The 22434-nt window shown below is 48.2% G+C and overlaps 1 protein-coding gene across 13 annotated transcripts in view; it reads right to left on the reverse strand.

Annotated features, from left to right (window-relative positions):
• PPIP5K1 (diphosphoinositol pentakisphosphate kinase 1) overlaps positions 1 to 22434 on the reverse strand; it is a 40051-nt gene that overhangs the window by 12465 nt on the left and 5152 nt on the right. For 4 of the 13 annotated variants that reach the window (XM_061395042.1, XM_061395043.1, XM_061395044.1 and 1 more), the window contains exons 2-28: positions 21770 to 21865; positions 21324 to 21498; positions 20690 to 20885; positions 20150 to 20240; positions 19838 to 19923; positions 19381 to 19535; positions 19146 to 19247; positions 18521 to 18682; positions 18253 to 18374; positions 16971 to 17072; positions 16663 to 16749; positions 16466 to 16541; positions 16241 to 16350; positions 16072 to 16154; positions 15555 to 15686; positions 15261 to 15382; positions 14798 to 14980; positions 13041 to 13182; positions 12627 to 12850; positions 12188 to 12315; positions 11864 to 11978; positions 11588 to 11695; positions 10845 to 10961; positions 10526 to 10690; positions 7483 to 7573; positions 4489 to 4614; positions 287 to 478 (exon numbers count right to left, since the gene is read on the reverse strand). In XM_061395042.1, the coding sequence (XP_061251026.1) occupies positions 287 to 478; positions 4489 to 4614; positions 7483 to 7573; positions 10526 to 10690; positions 10845 to 10961; positions 11588 to 11695; positions 11864 to 11978; positions 12188 to 12315; positions 12627 to 12850; positions 13041 to 13182; positions 14798 to 14980; positions 15261 to 15382; positions 15555 to 15686; positions 16072 to 16154; positions 16241 to 16350; positions 16466 to 16541; positions 16663 to 16749; positions 16971 to 17072; positions 18253 to 18374; positions 18521 to 18682; positions 19146 to 19247; positions 19381 to 19535; positions 19838 to 19923; positions 20150 to 20240; positions 20690 to 20885; positions 21324 to 21470 (3364 nt within the window). In that variant the 5' untranslated portion in view covers positions 21471 to 21498; positions 21770 to 21865. Of the gene's footprint in view, positions 1 to 286; positions 479 to 3720; positions 3784 to 4488; positions 4615 to 7482; positions 7574 to 10525; positions 10691 to 10844; positions 10962 to 11587; positions 11696 to 11863; positions 11979 to 12187; positions 12316 to 12626; positions 12851 to 13040; positions 13183 to 14797; positions 14981 to 15260; positions 15383 to 15554; positions 15687 to 16071; positions 16155 to 16240; positions 16351 to 16465; positions 16542 to 16662; positions 16750 to 16970; positions 17073 to 18252; positions 18375 to 18520; positions 18724 to 19145; positions 19248 to 19380; positions 19536 to 19837; positions 19924 to 20149; positions 20241 to 20689; positions 20886 to 21323; positions 21499 to 21769; positions 21866 to 22434 lie in introns of those variants that run through there. The other 9 variants (XM_061395055.1, XM_061395046.1, XM_061395050.1 and 6 more) reach the window with 9 other exon arrangements.

A 22434-nucleotide genomic window follows, 5' to 3' on the forward strand; every position in this document is an offset into this window, starting at 1 on the left:
ATAAGAATAGATTCCAGGGCAAGAGACTGCTCCTGTACCAAATAGCACCGGGAATAGGTAACATTAGGAGGCAGTGAGGGAGGAGAGTGGGAAGAGGATGAGCAGCCAGCACTACAGCCACGAGGCAGCCTGGCCCCAATCCCATCCAAGCAACTAAATGCAAGTCGCATAACCTCAGGGCAGAGAGGAGAAAGGAGCAGGTGGGCGCTCCTGCCAGAAGTGCAAGAAGCAAAGCAGTCAGTCCCAGCCAGGGCAGTGGCGGCAGCCCGCTCAGTGGCAGGGGTACCGTAGAGGCACTCGGGGTCATCCTGGCCTGAGCGCAGCCAGTTCCGGAAGAGCCGCAGGTGGTAGGAGCACTGGTGCAGGTGATGTGCCAGCGCGGCGTCCAAGGACACCGGCCGGCCCCCCGTGCAGTCAGAGGAAAAACCGCGCAGCAGCCGGACCACAGGGTGCTGGTCATCCAGCAGCTCTGGAGGGGCTGGGGGACCACAGCAGGAAGCACGGAGATAAAGAGAGAGAAGAGGGAGAGACAGTGAGGGGGCGCTGGATGACAGACGCACTCCTGGGAGGCAGGGCCATTCAGCTCCAAGGTGAGCTAAGAGGGGAGCAGAGACATCAGAGCCATGGTCAGAGCCACGGGGCAGCCCTCGCAGCGGGAAAGAGTACTGGCATCATGCTAAGAGAAGTCTGGAAGAGCTGAGTCTAAAAGAACGGGCAAGTGAGACCCCATCGTGCAGCAGCCCCACCCCCGCGTCTTGTTGTGCAGAATTCAGTCAGTGCTTACAGACTGCAGTCACATCTTTCTGGACTGGGTGAGCTGGCCATTCTGTAGCTGGGAACTCCAGTGTCCCTGATCGTTCTTGGACAAAGCCTAGTTAGGGCTCGCTTCTCAGATGAATGTATTTGCAAGGTTGGGATAGAGATGAAAAGATTCAAAGTCACTGGGAGAAGGTCAAGAATGGTATAGGTGATCGAGATAAAGCCTGAAACTAAATGGCTCCTAAAGACTCAGACCCGGTCCTCTGGACCAGACTCTGAGCCAGCCACAGACAAGGACGGTGTTAGGCAGCTGACACAGATGAGCAGCAAACCAGGTGACCTTTAAAACAGCATGTAAAAAAATGGAATCAATATGTGAAAATGCCAATACTGATTAATCATCCTTCACTCTTGTTCAAATACAGCCTTTAAAAAGGTACAGGGTCTTATAAACTGATGATAGGATCTACAGAAAGTAGGATCAAGGATGCTGAGAACAACTGCTCACAACTCCCAGACCAGAGGTGGGTTCCACAGGGTGACCCATGTGACTATGGTTCCCAAGACCCTAGTTCGGATGTCAAGAGATTTCTGTATCCATGGTCACACAACTGTCTGGGTCCCTAGAAGAGAATGGGCTGGGCAGATCTGGTGGGCACACTGACGCTCTGGATGAGGGAGAGCCACAGTGTCTTTCCCACTATATTAGTTCACCTTGGTAAGTTCAGCGTGCAGTTTAGTAAGGGGCCATACTTCCATACTTGAGGCAGGCAGAGGATGTGACGGCAGCTTACCAGGAATACAGGCAGGGATGGGCGGAGGGATGTTCTCCTAACAAAGCAAGGAAGTAGCAGTGCCTGGCCTCCTTCTCAAAGCCAGGTCCAGTTTCTCCAGCTGCTATTTCAAAGCCACGCATCATGGCAAAGAGATGGTAATGATGGATGGTAGGTTGGCACACTGTTCTGAACTAAGCTGCTGCAAGCAATTGTGGACAGAGCATCCACTCTGTAATTGCTGGGTCGGTCCAGTCACATTTGGCCATGGGGTAAAGCCCTCATATTGTCTTGAGGGCCAAATTAAATCTAGATAATCTCAAGCAAGAGACATAAGAACTCCAAGTCTATTTCTCCTAGATCCCAGATTCTGGTTTCTCAGGCACTTTAGCCTTCAAGCTCAAGTGCAAGAACAAAGGCCAGCAGAACCCTGAAGATGCATGCAGGGTATTGGAGGGGATCTTGAAATTACTCTCCTGCATGGTAATTGTCCAGGTCTTTCTTCCTCTCCTGCTTTTGGTAGAATTAATTCTTCTTTTCTTCAATTGGTAAAGCTGCTAACCAAGGCTTCAGGAAACTAGAGATACATACAGAGGCTTAAGGATCTATTTGGGGGATTTGGATCTTTTCTCACAGATTACTTAGGCGAGTTGTGATTTAGCTCTGAGGTCAGGGGCCCAAGTTCCTAGTACTGTCTTCTGTACCCTCCCTAAGTAACAAGCCTCCAAGTCCAAATCCAAGGCGTAGTGTTGGTGCATGAGGTTATACTCTGGAGATGACTGTGGCATGAAGGCAGAAGAGCTTGAGGCTAACCACACAGTCAGGCCACTCGGAATGGGAAGATCCTGTCACAGGCACAAATGGGAGCAGAGGATGGGGGTAGGGTGTAAACTGAAAATGTATAGACTAGTCAGACTAGGGAGACCCCAGCAGTGCTGAGTGGAGAGGTATGGCCTGAACTGGCTGAGAGCCAGCAGCTGCCACTGGCTAAGGAGCAGGTGATCAGTACCTGGAGTTTCTTCCAGCCAGGAGGCCAGGCTAATTTCACCTCCCTCAGAGAGTCTTAGCTCTTGAACAGAAGAAAATCATATCAAACAAAATTGGATTTACCTTGAAGATAAGATACAACTGCAGAGAGAAACTAAGGATACAAAGGATAAAGCAAAGGTGAAGTCCTGGGCTCCTCACCACATCCTACAAATGAGACCACAGCCCTTCAGTCTGGGTTTACACAGATCTCTAAACTCTCCCACCTTAGAGTGGGCAGACCCTGTTCTTCAGTATTCTTTTTTTTTTTTTTTTCAGTATTCTTGAAATATGATTTATTCCTAAGCTCCCCCAGAATCCCCAGTAGATATCCTCCTCTTTACCTCCCCTTCTATGAGGCCACAGTGCTACAGAGAGGCTGGGGCAACATGGAAACCACGTGTAAACCCTCAAGGCACAATTCTTTTTCCTGAACCTACCACCTCCTACTCCTCTCTTTCTCTCTTTTATCCCATATCAATCTGGACTCCTGTTTTGTAGGCCCAGGCCCTAGATTAGTAGTAACATAAAGCAGATGTCAGGAGCACAAGAGCCACACAAAATACACACAATGGTGGGAGACAGGAATACAGAGATGGAACACAATATGCTCAAGACTAATGCCCTTTACGAGTAGGCTTGGGAACTGGGGACCACAGCATTGTTCCACAAGCAAATTAGTTGTCCACTCCAACAAAAGAACTGGTGAAAAAAATAGGAAGGTCAAAATTATATAAGCTGAGGAGTTGGGGAAAAAAAGAGAAAAGAAATGGGGGATGATACAGGAAATACTACTCTCTTCCTAAGAAGGGAAACCATTATCATGTTTGTACAAAGCCTGGCAGTCATGTGATGGGAAAGGAAGAGGTGTAACTCGTTTTGGTGACAATGCTGAAAAAAAGTGACACAATGGCGATGAAGGTGACCACAGAAGTGAGACCTTGAGTTGCCCCAGGGATCGGGCAGCCAGGCTGCGGCTGAGGCTAAGGTCTGTCACAACAAGGAGTATACCCCAGAAGGGACAGTTAGTGAGTGGTTCATTCAGAGACAGCAGGGTGTCAACACAGTGGAGGGAGAGGGAAGTCAGTGTCAGAACTCAGAGGTTAAATGTCTGGCGGTGACATGGTGAGGAGGAATGACGTTGAGTCAGAAGCAAACGTACCGTTAGTCGGATGCTTTGCAAACGACACAGAAAATCGTTTTACGGCCGGGACAAACAAGAGCTCTGGGGAGAAAAGACATCACGGGGATTATACCCACCGCGGTCCCCGCCCTCTGCTCTGGAATTTGTTCACAACATACTCTGTTCTTCACTGTTAGTAACAATCTGCTCCCACCCCCACCCTGTAGGTCCCTGTCTACTGTATTTCAATCTTTTCCTTTGGATAATCTCCTCTCAGGAATCCGTGTGTCATCTCTACCACAATAAGGCCCCACAAACAGCCCTAACCTCACCACCACATCCTCTTTTTGGTCATTCAGAAATAAAAACCTTTGCAGAAACTCTCATCCCTTCCCCCGATCTCTTCCCAGGTTGTTTTTCCTGCCTTGGCTGAACAACGTCCCCATTCCTGACTTCCTACATTTTCAAGGTATCACTCATCCTTCCTGACCACGGGTCGCCCTTTTTGGTCCTTACCCCTAAAGGCCAGAATCCAGGAAAGAATACGAAGGTGGGGTAAACTGATGCGGCAGGGCTGTATGTGGGAGATTATGAAGGGATAAGCATAAATAAGTAGTATTCGTATGCCGAGAGGGAATGCAAATGGAGGGGTGGTGGGGGTCCTGGTTCTTTCTCCCCTCGATAACTGATGCAGGAAACTCATAAGGCCAGTGTCAGTGCCATTTAAGCATGAATTGTTCTTGAGCTGTGTCTTTGCTGGCAGACGCATGAAGAAAATTGTTGCCCTCCCCAAACCCACCCACATACCATCTCGGTGCTTCAGACTGGCGGGTGGAAGCTTTTTGCCTTGGCTGCGGGCGTAGTCCTGAAGATTCGGGGCGCTGGAGGAGCCACCCAGCACTGTCGTGCTGAACAGCCCCGTGCACTGTGAGCCTGCAAGGCCGGGAGTGCATTAGTAGCCACGCAAAGCTGCAATTACCGCACAGAAGTACACACGACTTCACATGACAACATCAGGACACACATACACATAATCATTCAGAGCCACCACCCAGTGGCCACCTCTCACAACCACAGACAGCTATCACTACAGTCCATAGCCACGCTGGGCAAGCAGAGTGAGGAGTCTCCCGAAAGTCTGCTTGACGGATACAAGAGGCCACTACGAATACAGGGTTAGTCATATTAGGGGCGTCAAAGAGCTACTCAAGAGGGATAAACTGTGCTCTCTAGGTGGCTCCCAGGAATGTTCGAAGAACAGGTGGATTCCTCTTGCTCTCTCTAGACATAATTCAGTGCTCCTTATGCTCAAAATAGGGTTAGAAGAACCCAGAGATCGAGTCCCTTATATGTGTGAAAGGAAAGAACTTTGATTGGAACTAGAGACCAAGTTTTGAGTAGTCAACTCAAATACCAAGTTCTCATAAGTTCCAATTCCCCCTGTTTTTCATCCAACATTCCCTCCCTTCTGTTCTCCTTTAGCCTTTTTACCTTTCCCAAGAAAGTATGAGACTCACTAAATTTTTAAAGCTGGCATGGATTTAAAGATTGTCCAGTTCAACCTCTTGATTTTAGAGATGAAGAAACTGAGATTCAAAAAGGATGTCATTTGCTCAAGGTCATACAGTTTGTTTAGAGCTAAGCTGGACTATAATCCAGGTCTCCTAACTCTTAGGATCAACTGTATTGTTAGAAAGGAAATAATGATTTTTTTTTTCATTGGGAAGAAACATAGCATTGTTTCTGAAGTGAAAATAGACACAGATTGAAAGGCATGTGAGGGCTCAGGTGATTTATGTAGAACATGCCTACTAACCGCTGAGCATCCTACTCAGGAAAACCTGATGAGCAGAAAAACAGCAAAACTCACATGCTTTTTCTGCTCTTGAAAGTTTGTTGTCTTGTAAGTCTTATGCTCATTGCTAGATGCTCACAATGTAAGTTCAAAGAAAGCAAAGAGACCTCTTGCCAATAAGAGGAGTAAACAAAACTTGAAAAATCCCTGAAGCAAGTAAATCAAGTGAGTCATGTCTCAAATCAAGAGTAGGGTTGGGCCCCTCCATGGTCCCCTCTCCTACCTACTACAGCCCACAAAGAGACAATGGGCAGGAGGAAACAAGATTAACATCGCAATTTGTGGGATCTTCTCCTCCACTTCTAGATCCATCTTAGCCAAGACCCCGGGTTTGGCATGGGAACTTGACATTCATATGGCAAATGGACAGAGGGAGAGGAGGTCAGTTTCCTTTGAGCCCATAGAGAAGGGATTTGCTTTCAGGGGCCCCAACACTTCAGGGTCATCACAGATATCAACAAGTTCAGATGGCTAATAACTTCCGCCCTGGAACCGTGCACCATTCCTCTATGTGGCATATTCTCCTACATTTCACATGCAAACCACCTCTAGGATAGAGCTCAAGAGAGAGACAAGGATTGCTAAATGTCTGCTTTTCTTCAGAGAAGCTGAAGCTGGCTGGCTCTATCCCAGACCACCCCCAGGCTTTGTTCTACATTCACTTCCTCCACTGGGGGATTTTTCTGGTGTAGTCCTGCCAGTGCTGTACTGCTCAGCGTTGGATCATCTCAGCGGGTAGTCTGTACCTTAGCACCACCATCTGTCCACCGCACTCAGATCTCTGCGTTGTTCTTGACAGCACTGCCTCTTAACTGGGCCAGACATACCCATCCTCTTTCCCAGCCTACCTGAAACCCAGTCTTTTCTGGGGCTTCTGGGGGAAAGAATTCCATAGCACAGATCTAGACACTAGTCATTTGTTTTTCATGCACCAAACCATCTACTTCTTTCTAGGGCTCCAGAAGACAATCTACTCCCATACAATTAGCCTGGAAAGTTCCCCCAAACCCTTCTTCTCCTTGCTGGTCCAAATGCTGGCCATTTGGGGGCCAGGAAATTAGGTGCCAAAGAGAAAAGTAACAGAAAAATGAAAGCAGCACAATGGGACAAGATAGAAAAAACAGAGTCTAGACCCCACAACATGTGTCTAACTGCCAGGTCTGGGTCCTGGCTCACGGGCACTGTCCAAAGATAGCCCCTCCCAAGGACCACTCCCCACTCCCGAAGAATACAATACCCTCTTAGGCTTGGTCCTTCCTGTAGTCTGTGTTCTTAGGAAAGGTTGAATGATGTTCTCCACCCCTCTCCAGGAATCAAAAAAATCAAGAGACATTCCCTCAAAGTCCTGAGAGAAGCCTCTGCCACTACACCAGTCTCAGATTTGTCCCTCAATTTTTAGGAAGGAAGGAAAAAAAATTACAGGATTAGGAGATGATGAAGGGGAGGGCGTGGAGGTAGGAGGGGCCAGAGCAGGGATGTAATAAACACAGGTCTCAAAGGAAGACATAGCGCAAGTTTTCCAAATGAGGAACATGACCCCTATTGAGGTGGGGGTTGGGGGAGGGGGCTCACAAGTACATCTGTTTATAGCTTTGTCTCTGATGACTCTGAATGGTCACTGTCTCTATGGACCCTTAATGTCTGGGCTAGACTAAAGGGACAGATAAGGAATAAGAAGTGAAGCCAGAAAAATGCCCTCAGTCAAAGAAATGGGGGTTGGTGTAGAAAACCAAAATACAAACACCATCCTGGAATGGAGACAATCACCTGGGGTCAAACTTCACATCTGAATATGGTTTCTCCCACTACATCCTCCCCAGCCCCATCCAACAACTCCACCAACTAGAGGACCCGAACTCCCATGACTACGGTTTCCCACAATAAAACTCTAAAGAACAGACAGACACCCCTTCCCAACAATGGTCAGAGATGCTGGAAAGCCATACCTAGGCCGCTCTGCTTCATCTCTGTCGGTGGCCGTGAAGATGAGAAGAGTCGGTGCCCACCAGGCCTCGAGGAGGAGGTCTCAGAAAGCACCTGGGGAAAGAAGACTGTGTGAACACTGAGACACTTCAGCGGAGAAGTCTAAACCCAGGCCCTGAGTTCCTGCCCCTGTGAAACCAAGCAATGTCATAAAGTTTAAGAACCAGAGTACTTCTGTGGGAAAGAAGAATACAAAGTCTAAGAATGCGTTTTACAGAGGAAACTGCCCAGGGAACCCTTCTATACTAGAAAGTACTTCTGTTTCCAAGATGCCTGTCCCTGCAGCCCTCCAATCCCAAATCTGAGAAACCATTAGTCAACCATTCTCAGTTCTCAGCAGGGCACGGTTCCTTCATCTTTATATCCTTCCGCAGAACTCAGAAAGCCCATCACAATAGCTCAGCCACAGTAAGAAGTAAAGCCCGCCCATGCCCACTTCTTTCCACGGGACAGTTGTGGTTACAGCAACCATACTTAGTTTCTTTCTTTAAAAAAAAAAAAAAATACTTATTTGGCTTCACTGGGTCTTAGTTGCATCGTGCTAGGTCTTCAGTCTTCATTGCAGCATGTGGGATCTACTTCTGTGACCAGGGATTGAACTCTAGCCCCCTGTACTGGAAGCATGCAGTCTTAGCCACTGGACCATCAGAAGTCCCCATACTTAGTTTCTTATTTGAACCAGAAGCCCTCCCCTCCACTCCTAGAGACATGAAATGAATTTCCAAAAAGCCTACAAGAGTTCAGTCACACAACCCCCAGCACACACCCTCCTCAGCAGCGGTCTGAGTCCCTAAGTCCCAGAAGGCAAAGACAAGGGCAATCAAGGAAGACGAGGTACACAGGGACACGTGTCCGCAGGAGGCCAAGTGCACGGTGGACACAGCCTGGGACTGTAGGCTGATGGTGGGGGAAGGCCAGGGGAGGTCCCCTGACCTCTGGTGGTGCCCTCCCCTCAAGGGGATTAGGTCCAGGCTCCCCGTGCACTGAATGTTCATGACCTGCAATCAGGCCGAGTGGAAAACCGGCCATGCCTCCTCACACCCCAGGCTCTCCAAAGCCTTAATGCCCACTGGGCAGAGACAGTTGTAGGGCCAGAGAGGACGATCACCTAGGGCATGGCTGCTATGAAGGTCACAGGTTTTTAAATTCTAAACCAGTCCAAACACATAAGAGAAGAAGGGACGAAGAGAAGGGTCATAGTTGATAAGAAAAAGACTACTGATGCCTATATTTATAAAACAAGGAGAGGAACTATTACTATGAAAAGGCTGCATGAACAAGCAGCAGAGAGAAGATTTTATTGCAAAGCTGAGGAGCATATCTTGGGCAACCATCAGCCTGAAGAGCCATGGTACAAGAAGAACCAGTAACTGAGAGATAGAAATCTGATGACAACAGGAAGCTTCCTGTAAGCCTGAAAGAAAGAAATCAATTTCATCAAGTCGGGAAGATAACACACTGGGAGCTCTGCTTTGCCTGTGTCTCTTGACTGCTTAAATCAGAAGAAAAGGGGGTCCAGCACAACAGTGCCAGAGGGGCTGACGTGAATGGAGAAGACACTGGATGTGGAGGAGAAGGCTATTACTTGACAATTATATGTCATTCTGTCCAAGTGGTCTACCTACATGAGTCGGCAGGGTTCTAATGTACTGTGGATACTAAGTTAACATATCTTAAGGAGTGAATGATACATACCCCACCTAAAGAAATTGAGTATTCATGACCTCAAATCCACCTTAATGTAATCAGAAAGAAAAAGATGAGTCTAGGACAGAGGCTGTAGTTTGTCTTCTCCAAAATCTGAACCATGAACCTTTGGCTGAACCTATGTAAGCTAATCATAGATTCTTCTGACATACTTCAAAATGGAAAGGCCAGTTCCTCTAAGACAGATAACTGGTACCAAACCAAGTGAACAGATTCATCTGTCAAAGCAGGACCCACACCAGTCATGGTCCTGAGACAGGGCTAAATCATGGGGTCAAAGAGTGTCAATGAGCCAAAGAAGGAAAGGATCTCTCCAGGAAGAAAAGACCAAAACTTTGGTTTTTACCCCAGGATAAAATGTAAGATTTACAAAAATCCTTTCCTCTAGGCTAGAACCAGAGCTAGACACAAACTCCAAGCACAGCAGAACACAGGCCCAGGTTGATAAACCTCATCCGAACAAAGGGGAGACAGACAGAACTCCAGGCTTGATTCCCTTTCTGAAATGAGAGTATAGATAACTCTAAAGGGGTTAAATGAAAGTGCCATTTTTAGTAAAGTGATATTTACTACTATCAGAGCCATAATATTTACCCAAGACAGCAAGAAGATGGAGAGGGCTTGGCCTTTAATCAACTGGGGGGGATTGGGGGCAGGAGGAGAAGGGGACGACAGAGGATGAGATGGCTGGATAGCATCACTGACTCGATGGACGTGAGTCTGAGTGAACTCCGGGAGTTGGTGATGGACAGGGAGGCCTGGCGTGCTGCGATTCATGGGGTCGCAAAGAGTCAGACACGACTGAGCGACTGATCTGATCTGATCTGATTGTCCTCATTGCCAACTGTTTACTGAACATCTATATGATGATGAGTATTACTTGTATTCATATATTACAGAGGAAAAAAATTGAGGCTTGGAGAAGCTGCCTGTCCAAGGTCACACAGCATCTATCAAAAGAGATTTTAGCCCAGAGTTCATGCTGTTTCTATTACATTCTCTTCATTTTCTTTTAAAGAACTGTCTTTTCAAATGCATCCAGAGGCCTCCTCCTCAATCTCATCTCTTGAAGTCCTTGTCTCTCAGATGGCCCTCACCAGCATCTCAGAAGGAGCCTCCAGCTTAAAGGAGCTTTATGCGGAGACCAGCTGTGAAAGTGACATTAAGGGTTACATATACATCAGGGGCAGGAGGACTCTGCTTAAGGTCCCGAGAATTCCACTGAAGGGATTCAGAGATTCACAGATATTGTCCCATGAGCATTTCTACTACTCCCTTCTCCCAGGCCCCTCCCATTACCTCCATGGAGCCGGCTTTGCGGTTACGAATGAGGGGTGATCTCTTTGGGAGGCCAGGGCCCTCAGAGGGCAGAGGCGAGGTCTGCAATGCTCTGTCTGGTTCATCTGATGCCTTCCCAGGGCACAGGTCCTCCACGCTGCCTTGGTCTGCTTTCCTCTCCTCATTCTACCCAACAGCAGGCACAGAAGGGAGAGGTGTTAATGGCCTCCAGCCTCCTACTCCAGTCTCTCCAATCTTTCAACTTCCCTGTACTGTTTCCGAGTTTCCCACCACTTGGTTCCTAAATCCTCCCGTCCCAAATCCCAGCACTCTGACCCACCTCAGAAGAGGCTGGACGGAATCCACAGCCAGTGGGGGCACTGCCTTCTTCCTCGACACCTTTCACTCCAGGGCTGAAGTGCAATTCAACATGGAACCGCTCCTCCGACAAGGGATCCTACGGGGCATCACCAGAGGAAGGGGAAGTTAGCGAAGCTGAGTATGGTGGTGGAAGACCAGGCAGGGACGATGGAGAAACTCAAGAGGTCACATCCTCCCAGGGAGGGCTGAGGTTTCAGTGTCTCACCCTCCTCTACAGTAACAGCTCCCCACAGTCTAGTCTCATGGGATCCTCATGTCCTCACCTCCACGTGACTTTCCAACTTCCAGTTCTACAATGGAAGTAGAATGGGGAATCCCCCCCAACCATCTCCTACAGGAATTCAGCTTTGCTACAGTACACACAGCAGCACATTTAAAGGTATCTTTGGGGAGCCAGGTGAATAAGGTATATGTGTAACTGTTTGAGAGGAGAAACATTATTTTTTCTCATTATAACACCGTTCAAATTCCATGCCCTCCCTAATGTCAGAGCTCTGTTCTCTGGTATCTCTCTGACTCAACATTAACCCAGACCATGTCTTTCATTCCAGGGGGAACCTCCTGGACACGCTCTGCGTGCTGCACTTAGACACCACACGTAACTGGATTCCACAGATTCTAAGGATAAGAAAGTTTTCCCCTAAAAGGGGATGGAGGAGAAAGAAGGGGCCCCCTCCTCATCCTGCCCTGTTAGCTCCTCACCCGGGTGTTGTCCTCATAGAGCATGATGACAATCTGGGTCATGTAGTTGAGCTCTGAGATGGCACTGAGATAAGCCAAAGCTCGCTGCCACTGTGTATCCTTGGTTTCCTGCCAAATGCGAGAAGAGGTGGGCCAGTGCCCAAGGACGAGGGCATCAGCAAATGGGCAGGGAGACATGGAAACTAGAGGAAGCTTGCAGTGAAAAAAATGAGGAGGAGAGTAAAAGAACGCTGGGACAGGAAGCTCATAGGCTGAGGGAAAAAGGAAGATCCTTACATCCAGAAGTCCCCCATAGCGGAAGACACTCAGTAGGGAGTGCACGTGGCTCTCACTGGTGAAGTAGAGACGTGTTCGAACATGGCGGCCTGGAGAGAGCACCCCTCGGGAGTACCTGAGACAACAGCCAGGTCACTCACACTGTCAGCCCATTGTCTTCCCGGCCCACCACAAACTCCCTCCTCCCGCCTCAAAGCCTCTCTCCTTTCCATCCCAGAACCCCCTTCCATTCTCGGTTCCCCAAGCGGTCCCGGCCTGGGTTCCTCCAGAGCTCCCTGACATGCCCCCTCCCTCCATCCAGCACCCCGCCCAGCCCTCCCTCACAGGGGATGCAGCTTGTTGACAGACTCATCCTCGTGGGTTCTCTGCAGGTCAAGCAGTATCTTCCGCAACAGTGGGAGACAGAAGCCCACGGCAATTTCCAGTTTCTCCTCCCGGCTGATCCCATATTCCTAGGGGCCACAGGCCAGGAATAAGCATCTCGACAAATCTCTTTTTCCTCTCACCTCATACTCCCAGGCCCAAGGTCATGCTTGTCTTCACCTTGGGTCTCGGGCTTCTTCCCAGTTCACCACATTCCTCCTCCCTAGGTTTCTCCCCAGTTAGCCTCTTCGGCTTCCTCAGAGCCAGTATTGGAGCAACTCAACTAATCCCTTCTCTAGCTTCTATCCCCTGGTCCCCACCGCATGCCTCCTTTCTGCCTTTTCTCTCCTTCCTGCCCAGTGCCCCTGGCCCCAGACTCAATCCCTTCCGTGAGACACACCTGGGGAATGACTACATCAGCCAGCGCCTTAGAGAGACGGAGCAGCTCTGCTGTGCCTTGAAGTCCCAGACTCCCATTGTGCTGTACATCATACTTGACACAGTCGTAGATGTCAGGGATCTTACTGATGTCATAGCGCCCACTCTTCTGCCGGAAGTCACGCTCCAGCTTGCTCCAACGCTGCAGCATCAGCTCTAGTGTCTCGCTGTGGTAGAGCTGCAGGTCTGGAAGGCGGACAGACAGTCAGAGAGAACCAGAGGCTTTACCTCTAACCGAAGGCCCTGGCACACCTGAAGCAGAGCCACAGAGATGAGGATGACTTGTCTCAGACATGTAGGAGAGGGCACACGGTGGCCTGAGGAACCCATCCATACCCAAAACCCTGAAAAGGAAGACAGCAGTGTTCGAACCCACCTACAGACTTGGGGTCCTGCATCCGTTCCCGGATCTGGTGAGTGAGGTTTTCAATCAGGTCAAATACTTGATCACAGACCTTCACAGGATTCTGGATAACAGCCATGGAGCTGAGGAGGGAAGTGCTTCCAGTGGGAGCCAGCTGTGGAGAACAGAGACATGGAGAACAAGACAGACTCAGTGCCAACTGCCCAGGCTCCTGTGCGCTCATCACAGAGACTGCCAGCAAACCGGCTCTGTCTGTCGGCTCGCTCCCACAAGCACTCCCAGGCTTCTGGGAACACTAGCAGTTCCAGTGAGGGGACTGGCCTAGCATACAGCTACCTGAGAATGGGTCATCTTAAAAGTTTTGAAGTCCAAGGAAATAAAACAGATGTAGGTCTTCTTGGGGCTTCTAAAATACTCAGAGAAAATGCTGGGGAATAAAGATTCAATGCAAATCCCCACAGAATGTTTTCATGAGTGGATAATAGAAATGACATTATCTTATTCCTCTAAACAAGGTGCTAGCTTGAACCTAGAGCAGAGGTGCCGCCTCAGAACTAAGTCCAACTCAAGCATGTAGGATGGTCCCAGTCAATGAAGAACGGGGAAAGGGCGAGGAGACCGCAGGTGGAATGCACGCATTCGACCTCACTCCTCACAGGTTCCATTCTTGCTGGCCAAGGGTAGCAAGGCAAAAAGGAAAAGATGCCTTAGCATTTTTTGATTTGACATTGAGCAATGACTTGGAAAATAAGGTAGCAAGGTCCTGCCCCTTTATCGAGGCCTGCTCAGAGAAGAACACAGAAAATGCTATTCTCTAGAACAGATCCTAAGCATCTGGGCAACTTTAAGAAAGACCCTAAGCAAGACCAGTTGAGCCTAGAATGGTGAGTGAGAAGATAAAAATGGGTTTTGTCTTAAGTTACTGAGTTTGGGGTGGTTTTTAATACAGCAGTAGACAAATTGAAAAATTCTTTTATTGAAAATCCTTGGGATCAGCTGTGTTTTGGAACTGAGAATTTTTTGGACTTTAAGAAGTTAATACAGAGCATATGCCATATGTTAGATAATACCTCCAGCAGGGCCTAGGGCATAACCAAACACTGTTCTATTTCTGCAGCAAAATGTATATGATTATTTTACACAAGATGGGATAAACAGGGATTAGAAAGAGTCTTATCATGTTGGATTTTGCTACCAAAGGAGTATCTTCTTTTTAAATTTATTTATTTTTGGCTGCGCTGGGTCTCTGTTGCTGGGCTTTCTCTAGTTGTGGTGAGCAGGGGCAACTCTCTGGTTGTGATGCATGGGCTTCTACTGTCTCAGAGGACAGGCTCTAGGGCATGCGGGCTTTAATAGCCGCAGCGCTCGGCTCAGTGGTTGCCGTTCCCTGACTCTAGAGCACGGGCTCAGCGGTAGTGACACATGGATTTGGCGGCTCTGAGGCATATGGGATCTTCCTGGATCAGAGACTGAATCTGTGTTCCCTGCACTGGCAGGTGGATTCTTAACCACTGGACCACCAGACTTCCCTGCCAAATGAGTCTTGGTGGCAAGGTTATAAAAATCTTTCTGATTTTCAAAATTCTAGATGACAGATTGTGGACCCATACTTACCTCAAAGGGTGGGCAAGGATTAAATGACTGAATGTATGGAAAGCATGTGAAACAGTGCCTGGCACATCATAAGTACCATTACTGATGGCTATTATTTAAAATTCTAGGACTTTGGAAGTGGGGTGTATTGGGCACAAAGATAGGGACAGCCTGACCTGATTGTAATCCTCAGGGCCAAAGGGCGCATCCTGCTGCAGAATGTGATGTAGCCGAGCCTTCACACGGTGCTGGCAGCTGCTCAGGGAATCCCCATCGCTGTCCAAGAGCCCGTTCATGTTGGCACTCTTCACCATTTGTACCAAAATGGGTGTCAACTCCCCTTCTAGAGCCAGAAGGCCCTGGAGGGAAAGCACGAAGTCCATCAAGTTTTCCTTCTATTCCACTTCCCCTAGGCTTCGATGGTCCCAGAGATCAAATGGGAGCTGGCTTGGGGGAGCTGGGGTGCAGATCAAGGGACCCATCCCAATAAATATTCTCAGTAGCATAGGATGTAGTCATACACAAGCAGAAACTCCTCTGAGTTGGCACACAAATCCTCTGAAATTTCCTGACTAGTTCTCCAAACTGTGCTTCTCTACCTAATGGAAGCTGGGACTGTGGGAGAACTAGAGTGAGCACCTTAGCAAAGGCTGCGGCAGTCATCTGGACACGGCCCTCATCAGAGGCGTAAATCTTGAGATCGTGGCGGAAAGTGCTATGGAGACGAAGCAGCCCACAGCCAGGAAAGCCAGCATAGTCACCTGGGGGCAAAGGGAAGACCAGAAATGGACGGCTATGCACACCCAAGAATGCGCATTTCCCCTTTAACCTCCCCAATACCTCTGTCCCTTTGTTTCCTCAACTTACTCTCTAATCATCGTATCTCAGCCCTGCTATGTATCTACACCTCCCCGGCCCCCGCCAGACACTCACCCTGTCCTCCAGGGTACATGCAGCGGAAAGCTCGCCCCAGTTCCTCAGCCTGAACACGGCCAGCCGGGGTCAGTTCTCCACCCCACTTCAGTACCAGCAAGAGGGATGGGGCCAGGGCCTCCCGCTGTGTATCTGCAGGAATAAGAGGGAGTGAACAGGTCTAGACCTAAGGAAAACAGTGTGTGCTTAGTCACTCAGTGGTGTCTGACTCTTGCAACCCCATGGACTGCAGCCCACTAGGCTCCTCTGTCCATGGGATTTCCCAGGCAAGAATACTGGAGTGGGTTGCCATTTCCTCCTCCAGGGGATCTTTTCGACGCAGGGATTGAACCAGCATTTCCTGCATTGCAGGCAGATTCTTTACTGTTGAGAAAGTGTGGAAGCACAAGGAAAACAGTGGGGACATCTAAATGCTAAGTCTTCTGAGGAGCCCAGAAAGGTGATTTGGGAGAGAGGTCACCTAAAGGTTCAAGAATAAAAGATGTGAGTAGTAAAGGAAAGAACTGTTATGCCTCACCTTGCCCCTCATTAGAAGCTTTTACTCCATGAGGGTAGTAAGTCAGCTGCACCTTCCGGTTGATGCCTGAGAAGTGACCGTACCTGCAGGATAAACTCACAGTTTGCTTTCTACCCCAGCGCCCAATTCTTATGGCTATTGACACCCTTTTTCCTATTCCCTTTCTCACATCTCCAGCACAGATTTTAACTGCTCCAATTTCCCCGTCTTCTCCTCGATCTCACCACCTGGTTCTTTCTCCAGTTCAGCCAATAGCAGCCGTGTGATGTCCAGCACCTCCTGGAGGAAATAATAGGGTGTCCACGCAGGAGGCCAAGTCCTGGCTGGCTAGGCTTTCATCCTGGCCTCTGTCTTTTCATAGCACTGCTCCTGCCAGCCAGATTCATCATCTTACCTGTAGCTGCTCTGGCCGCTTCAGTTTTAATTTCCCTGTCTTGTAACCACCATGTTTTTCGAATAGACTAAAAAATCTGAAGAAAGGAGGAGAAGCTTCAGTAAGGGCTGAGAAAGGCAAAAAACCTCTGGGAGGTGCCCCTCCCCATTTCCCTTACAAAAACCTATTTGTCTAGATTAGAACGCTCGGCTTTTTACCTTGGGTGTGTCACCTCCATCTTCATCTTCTGCTTGGGTGTACGATCCCCATGACGAATGATTGCAATGACACAACGAAGTTCCATCCTAAGACAGGGAATGCTGTTAGAGACACTTCCCCATCCCACCCCACACCACCACCCATTTCATCCTACTCGCCATGTCAAAGAACACAAGAAAGACTATCTGAGATGAGGAATACAGGTAGGCTCCACCGGTCAGATGGCACAGGGGCAGGAAGTGACCACTGGTCTGACTTAGATGTCTTAAGTGGTTACTCCAGATTTTTAATTTTTACTTTTGCTCACATAGTGCCAGAAGTGGTAGGGACAATGGGAATGTCCTCAGCCTCCATGGGGATGGACCACGGGATCTGGAACTGCGGGGCAAGCTCCCGCATTATGGTGTTCCTAGAAGGGGAAACATGAAGAACCCACGTGAATATGAATGAACCAGAGCTACACATCTGAATGAAGTTCAAAAAAACTAACAATATGTTAATATAAAATCTAAAGACATGCAAAAAAAAAATCCCTATATTTGTAATAAAGATTGTGTTTACCTCTGGGTGGGAGGGGAGGGGATGTTATTAGTAAGGGTTATGTAGGGGCTTCAATTCTATGTGCTTGCTTTTTTTGTTGTTGTTGCACCACACAGCTTGTACGATCTTAGTTCTGTGACCACGTATTGAACCTGGGCCCTCAGCAGTGAAAGTGCCAAGTCCTAACCACTGGGCTACCAGGGAATTCCCTCAACTATATTCTTAATATTTTATTTCTTAAGCTCAATGGTGAATATACCAATACTCACCATAGCCATCATTCCTTAAACATTTTTTAATGTTTTACATATTAAAAAGTCAAGTTGAGAGACAGTGTTATGGTATGATCACATTTAGTACAATAAATGGTCTGTTTATATACAGAAGAAAAAGACATATTGTTATGTCTAAAACAGTTAACAGTAAATCCCTCTGGGGAGAGCCATGTTGGGAAGGCAAGAGAGTTGAGGAGCCCTTTCTCTACTTTCCTTTTTCACTTTTAAACCATTTTTACAGCATTTAAAGTACAGGCAGACCTCAGGGACATTGAGAGTTCAGTTCCAGACCACTGCAATACAGTGAATATCTCTATAAAGTGAGTCACAGGAGTTTTCTTGTTTGGCAGTGGATATGAAAGTTACCGTAGTCTAGTAAGTATGCAATAGTATTATGTATAAAAAAAACAATATACATACATTAATTAAAAAATACTTTATTGCTAAAAAGTGCTAACCATTATCTGAGCCTTCAGCAAGTTCTAATCTTTTTGCAATAGTAACATCAAAGATCACTGATTGCAGATCACTATGACAAGCATAACAAGAAAAATACTGTGAGAATTGCCAAAATGTCACACAGAGACATGAAGTTAGGAAATGCTGTTAGAAAAATGGTGAAAATAGACTTGCTCAAAGGTTGCCACAAACCTTCAAAATGTAAAAAAACACAATACCTGCAAAGTTCAACAAAACGAGGTGTCTTTAAAGTAAAACTTTGCTCTTCTCCTCTTTAAGCCCATTCTCCCCAGCCCAGACCACTGTGTCCCTTACCCTAGAATCTTGGCACAATCATCATAGTATTTCATTGAATTCTTGACAAAACTGAAGCCATTGACATCACACACAAAGGAGTGACCATTGGCACGGAGGAGATCAAAACCACAAACTGTTTGCTGCAAGGGGAAGAAGGGAAGATGAGAACAAGAGGGCCACGCTTCCTTCTCAGCTTCGCCCCACCAACCTCTCCCTCATGCCACAGCCCCTCCCCTGCACCCCTCCTGCTCCTGCACAACCTCCCTACCAAGGGGCCTCCCTTCACCTTAAAAGCTACGCAGACTTTCCTGGCCACCAGCTTTTCCATGGCGGTCAGCATGACTGGATATCGAATCTCTTTTCCCTCACTGTCTCGTTCAACCTTCCCATCCAAAGCTGGAGATTTTCTGGCTTCAGCATGGGCATAGTCTGGCCCCACTGTGTACACCTGCAGGTACATAGCATCACTGAGTATGCCCACAGCTCACCCTGTATATGAGAAGGCAATATGAGCGTCATGTCTGTAGGCTAGTTTCCCAGGAAACATAAACAAAACAAACAAATCCCCTGAGTATTAAGAACAAGAAGACTGACTTTTTTTTTTTTTTAACTGAGATGGAACTTCAGTATCATTATGAAAGTTTCTCCATGGGACTCTAAAACTATTGCCTAGTCCTTACTAAGAAATAACTTACCAACGTTATTCCATTTTTCACATTACCCTTGCCCTCACTCTGATAGTGACAATATAAATACCTACTTCCCCAATCCTTGTCTTCACCTGCATATGAAAGCCAATCCCATTCACACTTTATTTTCTATAACTGCTTCCCTACACTTCTACTTGCTTCACAAGCACCCCACCCCACTCAGACATTTATAACCTCTTAAATCCCCATATCCACCATAACCTTGACATCTGTGCCATCTGTTGGCATAAACTCCTCATAGATGTATGAGCCTGTCTTTCGGACGCTGCTCTCTGGAGAGTAAACACTGCTTCGGCTGCCAATCTTCAGGAGAAAAAGGAAGGGGAAGGAAAAAAAAAAAGGTTGCCTCTAACTTGTTCCCAAGTCTTCCAGCTTCCCTTCCCACAACTTCATTCTTGCTCATCTACTTTTCTGCCTCCCCGGATATCTCCCACACCTTACGGAAGAGGCGCTGGCTTCCTCCTCCAGCTGAGCTGGGGTAGTAGATGTAAACGTTGTGGTCCTCTGCACTCACGGGCTTCTCCACAAAGGGCTTGGGGAAGACAGCTCCATTTACCTCCACCTGGTCTTCACCCTCTATCAGGTTGCACTCTGAAAGGTCGGTGTGTGGTCATTCCTAGGGCCCAAGAATGCTTCCAACTCCCAACTTCTCTGAGTTTTAATCTCCATCACCCTCAAATTTCTATGACCATACTTTAATAATAGATATGGTAACTAACATCTGTATACGAGGTCTCAGATTCTGTCCAAAGACCCATGGCTCTAGCTCTACCCGTAGTCCAGTAACCAAAGCCTCACAGAGACAGGCGGCACATAGCTGTCTCAAGAATGGAGAACTGGGCTCAGTCACAGAAAGCGGGGCAGCGTAGGACTGGACAAGGCCAGGTACTCACCCTCAGGCCGGGCAGGGTCACGGTTGAGCACAGCGTATCGAGGCAGGTCAATACCCTCCTCCTGCAGGATCCGGTACACCTCCCTCCTGTTACCCCCGAATAAATTAGCTGAGAGAGGTGGGGGCAGGTGACAAGGGGAGAGGCTAGGGATTTCATTCACTCAGGAATTGGGAGACACCCGTGTATAGAACTCAAGAGGGTTTGGTACAACAATTCGGCATGTTTGTTTGACTCTGCCCCTCCCAGAGTGGGTTCTCTAAAACAGGCGTGATCTCGGGGCCACCCATCCCCCCAGTCAACAGAAAGCTGTACCTATCCTGGATGTAATACTGCATAGCCAGGTCATTGATAAGAAAAGGGTTTCGAAGCTTGGAGTAAGCAACAGCTTTGTCCAGGGGAAAGCCTGGGATGGAGAGAGGAAATAGAGAGGTGGAAGAAAGAAGGAGAGAAACAGTGAGAAAACAGCAAGAGAAACAGAGAAATGTGTTAAAGCTATTCGTTGCCACTGAGCTCCACAATCCGTCCAACCCAGCACTCATCCTCCTGCCCAACTTCGCAAGTCTAGAAAATCCATCAGGAAAAAAGCAAAACAGAAACTACTTGTAGGGTCCTTCCAGAGACCGATTTTGTCAGAGATCCGAAGAAACTTACAGAGCTTTCCTGAGGTTTGAATATGGGCTTTACACTAACCCCAGCAACTTCTCCAAGATGTAGGAAAAGCAAATCCCTTTGCACTGTTCTCTAGTGTCGGGAAGAGAGGACGACTTCTTTACTATTTGACAGTAAGAGCCTCATTTCCCAGTCCAGCATTCCCAACACCACTCCTTCCCATTTTCCTTCACAGACACCAACCTTTGGAGTGGAAGGAGATGAGGCAGTGGCAGGATGGCCAGTTTTCCACAGGTTCATTGAGGATCACGTCTTCTCCCAGGATGATAACAGTCAGGTAGTCAAACCTGCAGAGTCGCTCTAGGATCTGGGTCATTGGCTTGGACTTGGATTTCTTGGTCATGGCACAGATGCCAACAATGATCTGAGGTTCAGGAGGCTACCAGGAGGAAGTGCCATCAGGAACTTAGGAACTTCTCACCTGAACCACCTTTAGCAGGGAACACTGCCTCATCATCTCCTTAGGGCAGAGTTTCTTGTCAGGACTTTGGACTTAGGGGGTCAAGGTTGTCTCCTAACTCAGGCCTAGATTGGGGTTCCTGCAGGGATTCCTCCTGCCACAGTGCGATACGTATACTCAGGCAGAAGAGTCAGAGAACCAATAATCATGAGACAACAGGAGGCGGACACAAGCAGAGGGGCTTCAGGGAGCGGCAGTCTAACCAGTCTCCACTGCCCTTCCCTTTCATCAAGAGGGCCTGTTTGTGACAGGGAGTCTAAGCATTTGGGAAGATTGGGAGGAGGTGTCTTAATCCTATGGAATCTCCACTATGGCGGGGGTCCCAACACCAAGTGACATCATGCCCCCTAATCTTACCACTTCATCCTCCTCATCCTCAAGGAGCTCGCTGTCACTCTCTTCTGGCCTCATGCCGAGTCCACGGGTGCCCAGCCCCTCATCTCCAGCTCCGAGGAAGAAGTGGGCTGTGGCACTCTCGCCCTCACTGGCCGGCAGTGACCACATCCCCGCCGGAGCACCCACTCATCCCGCCCTGAAATGGAGGGGATCCCCTTTAGCTCAGAATCCAAGTCCCACAGTAGAGGGTGGGGGTGGGGGATGGGGAATGAGAAAATAAGAGGGAACTACAAGGGGAAACAGGAAACAAAGCTACAGTGACAAGGATCAACAGGGAAGGAGGCACGTGGGCTGTGACTGGCAATGACTAAAGATCCCCAAGAGAAAATCAAGGTTTCCCTTTTTTTCCCTGCTCACCCCACCCCCAACCAGGAGCCTGGGATGAGAATTACTGGATTAACCCTTACCGTGCTGGCATGTCCCTGATTCTGCCAGCAAGAAAAATCATTAACTCCAGCAGCAAATGCGAAAGGCAGTTCTTCATGGAGGGCCACTGTTGATTCCTACCATAAGAAAAGAAGGTTAGAATGACATTTCAAGTTCAGATTCACTCGAAATCTTCCCAGCCCTCCTCTACCTCCCAACGGCAAAAAGCAGAGACATCGCTTTGCCCACAAAGATTGGTGAAGTCAAAGCTATGGTTTTTCCAGGAGTCATATACGGATGTGAGAGTCGGACCATAAAGAAAGCTGAGCATCAAAGAATTGATGCTTTTGAATTGTGGTGCTGGAGAAGACTCTTGGGAGTCCCTTGGACTTCAAGGAGATCAAAATAGTCAATCCTAAAGGAAATCAACATTCATTGGAAGGACTGATGCTGAAGCTGAAGCATGCTGAAGCTAAGCTCCAATACGTTGGCCACCTGATGCGAAGAGCTGACTCACTGGAAAAGACCGTGATGCTGGGAAAGACTGAGGGCAGGAGGAGAAGTGGGTGACCGAGGATGAGATGATTGGATGGCATCACCAACTCACTGGATATGAATTTGTGCAATCTCCAGGAGATAGTGAAGGACAGGGAAGCCTGGCATGCCTCAGTCCAGGAGGGGCGTCACAAAGAGTCGGAAATGACTT

Source organism: Bos javanicus, chromosome 21 (genome assembly GCF_032452875.1).
Source record: "Bos javanicus breed banteng chromosome 21, ARS-OSU_banteng_1.0, whole genome shotgun sequence".
Lineage (NCBI taxonomy): Eukaryota > Metazoa > Chordata > Mammalia > Artiodactyla > Bovidae > Bos > Bos javanicus.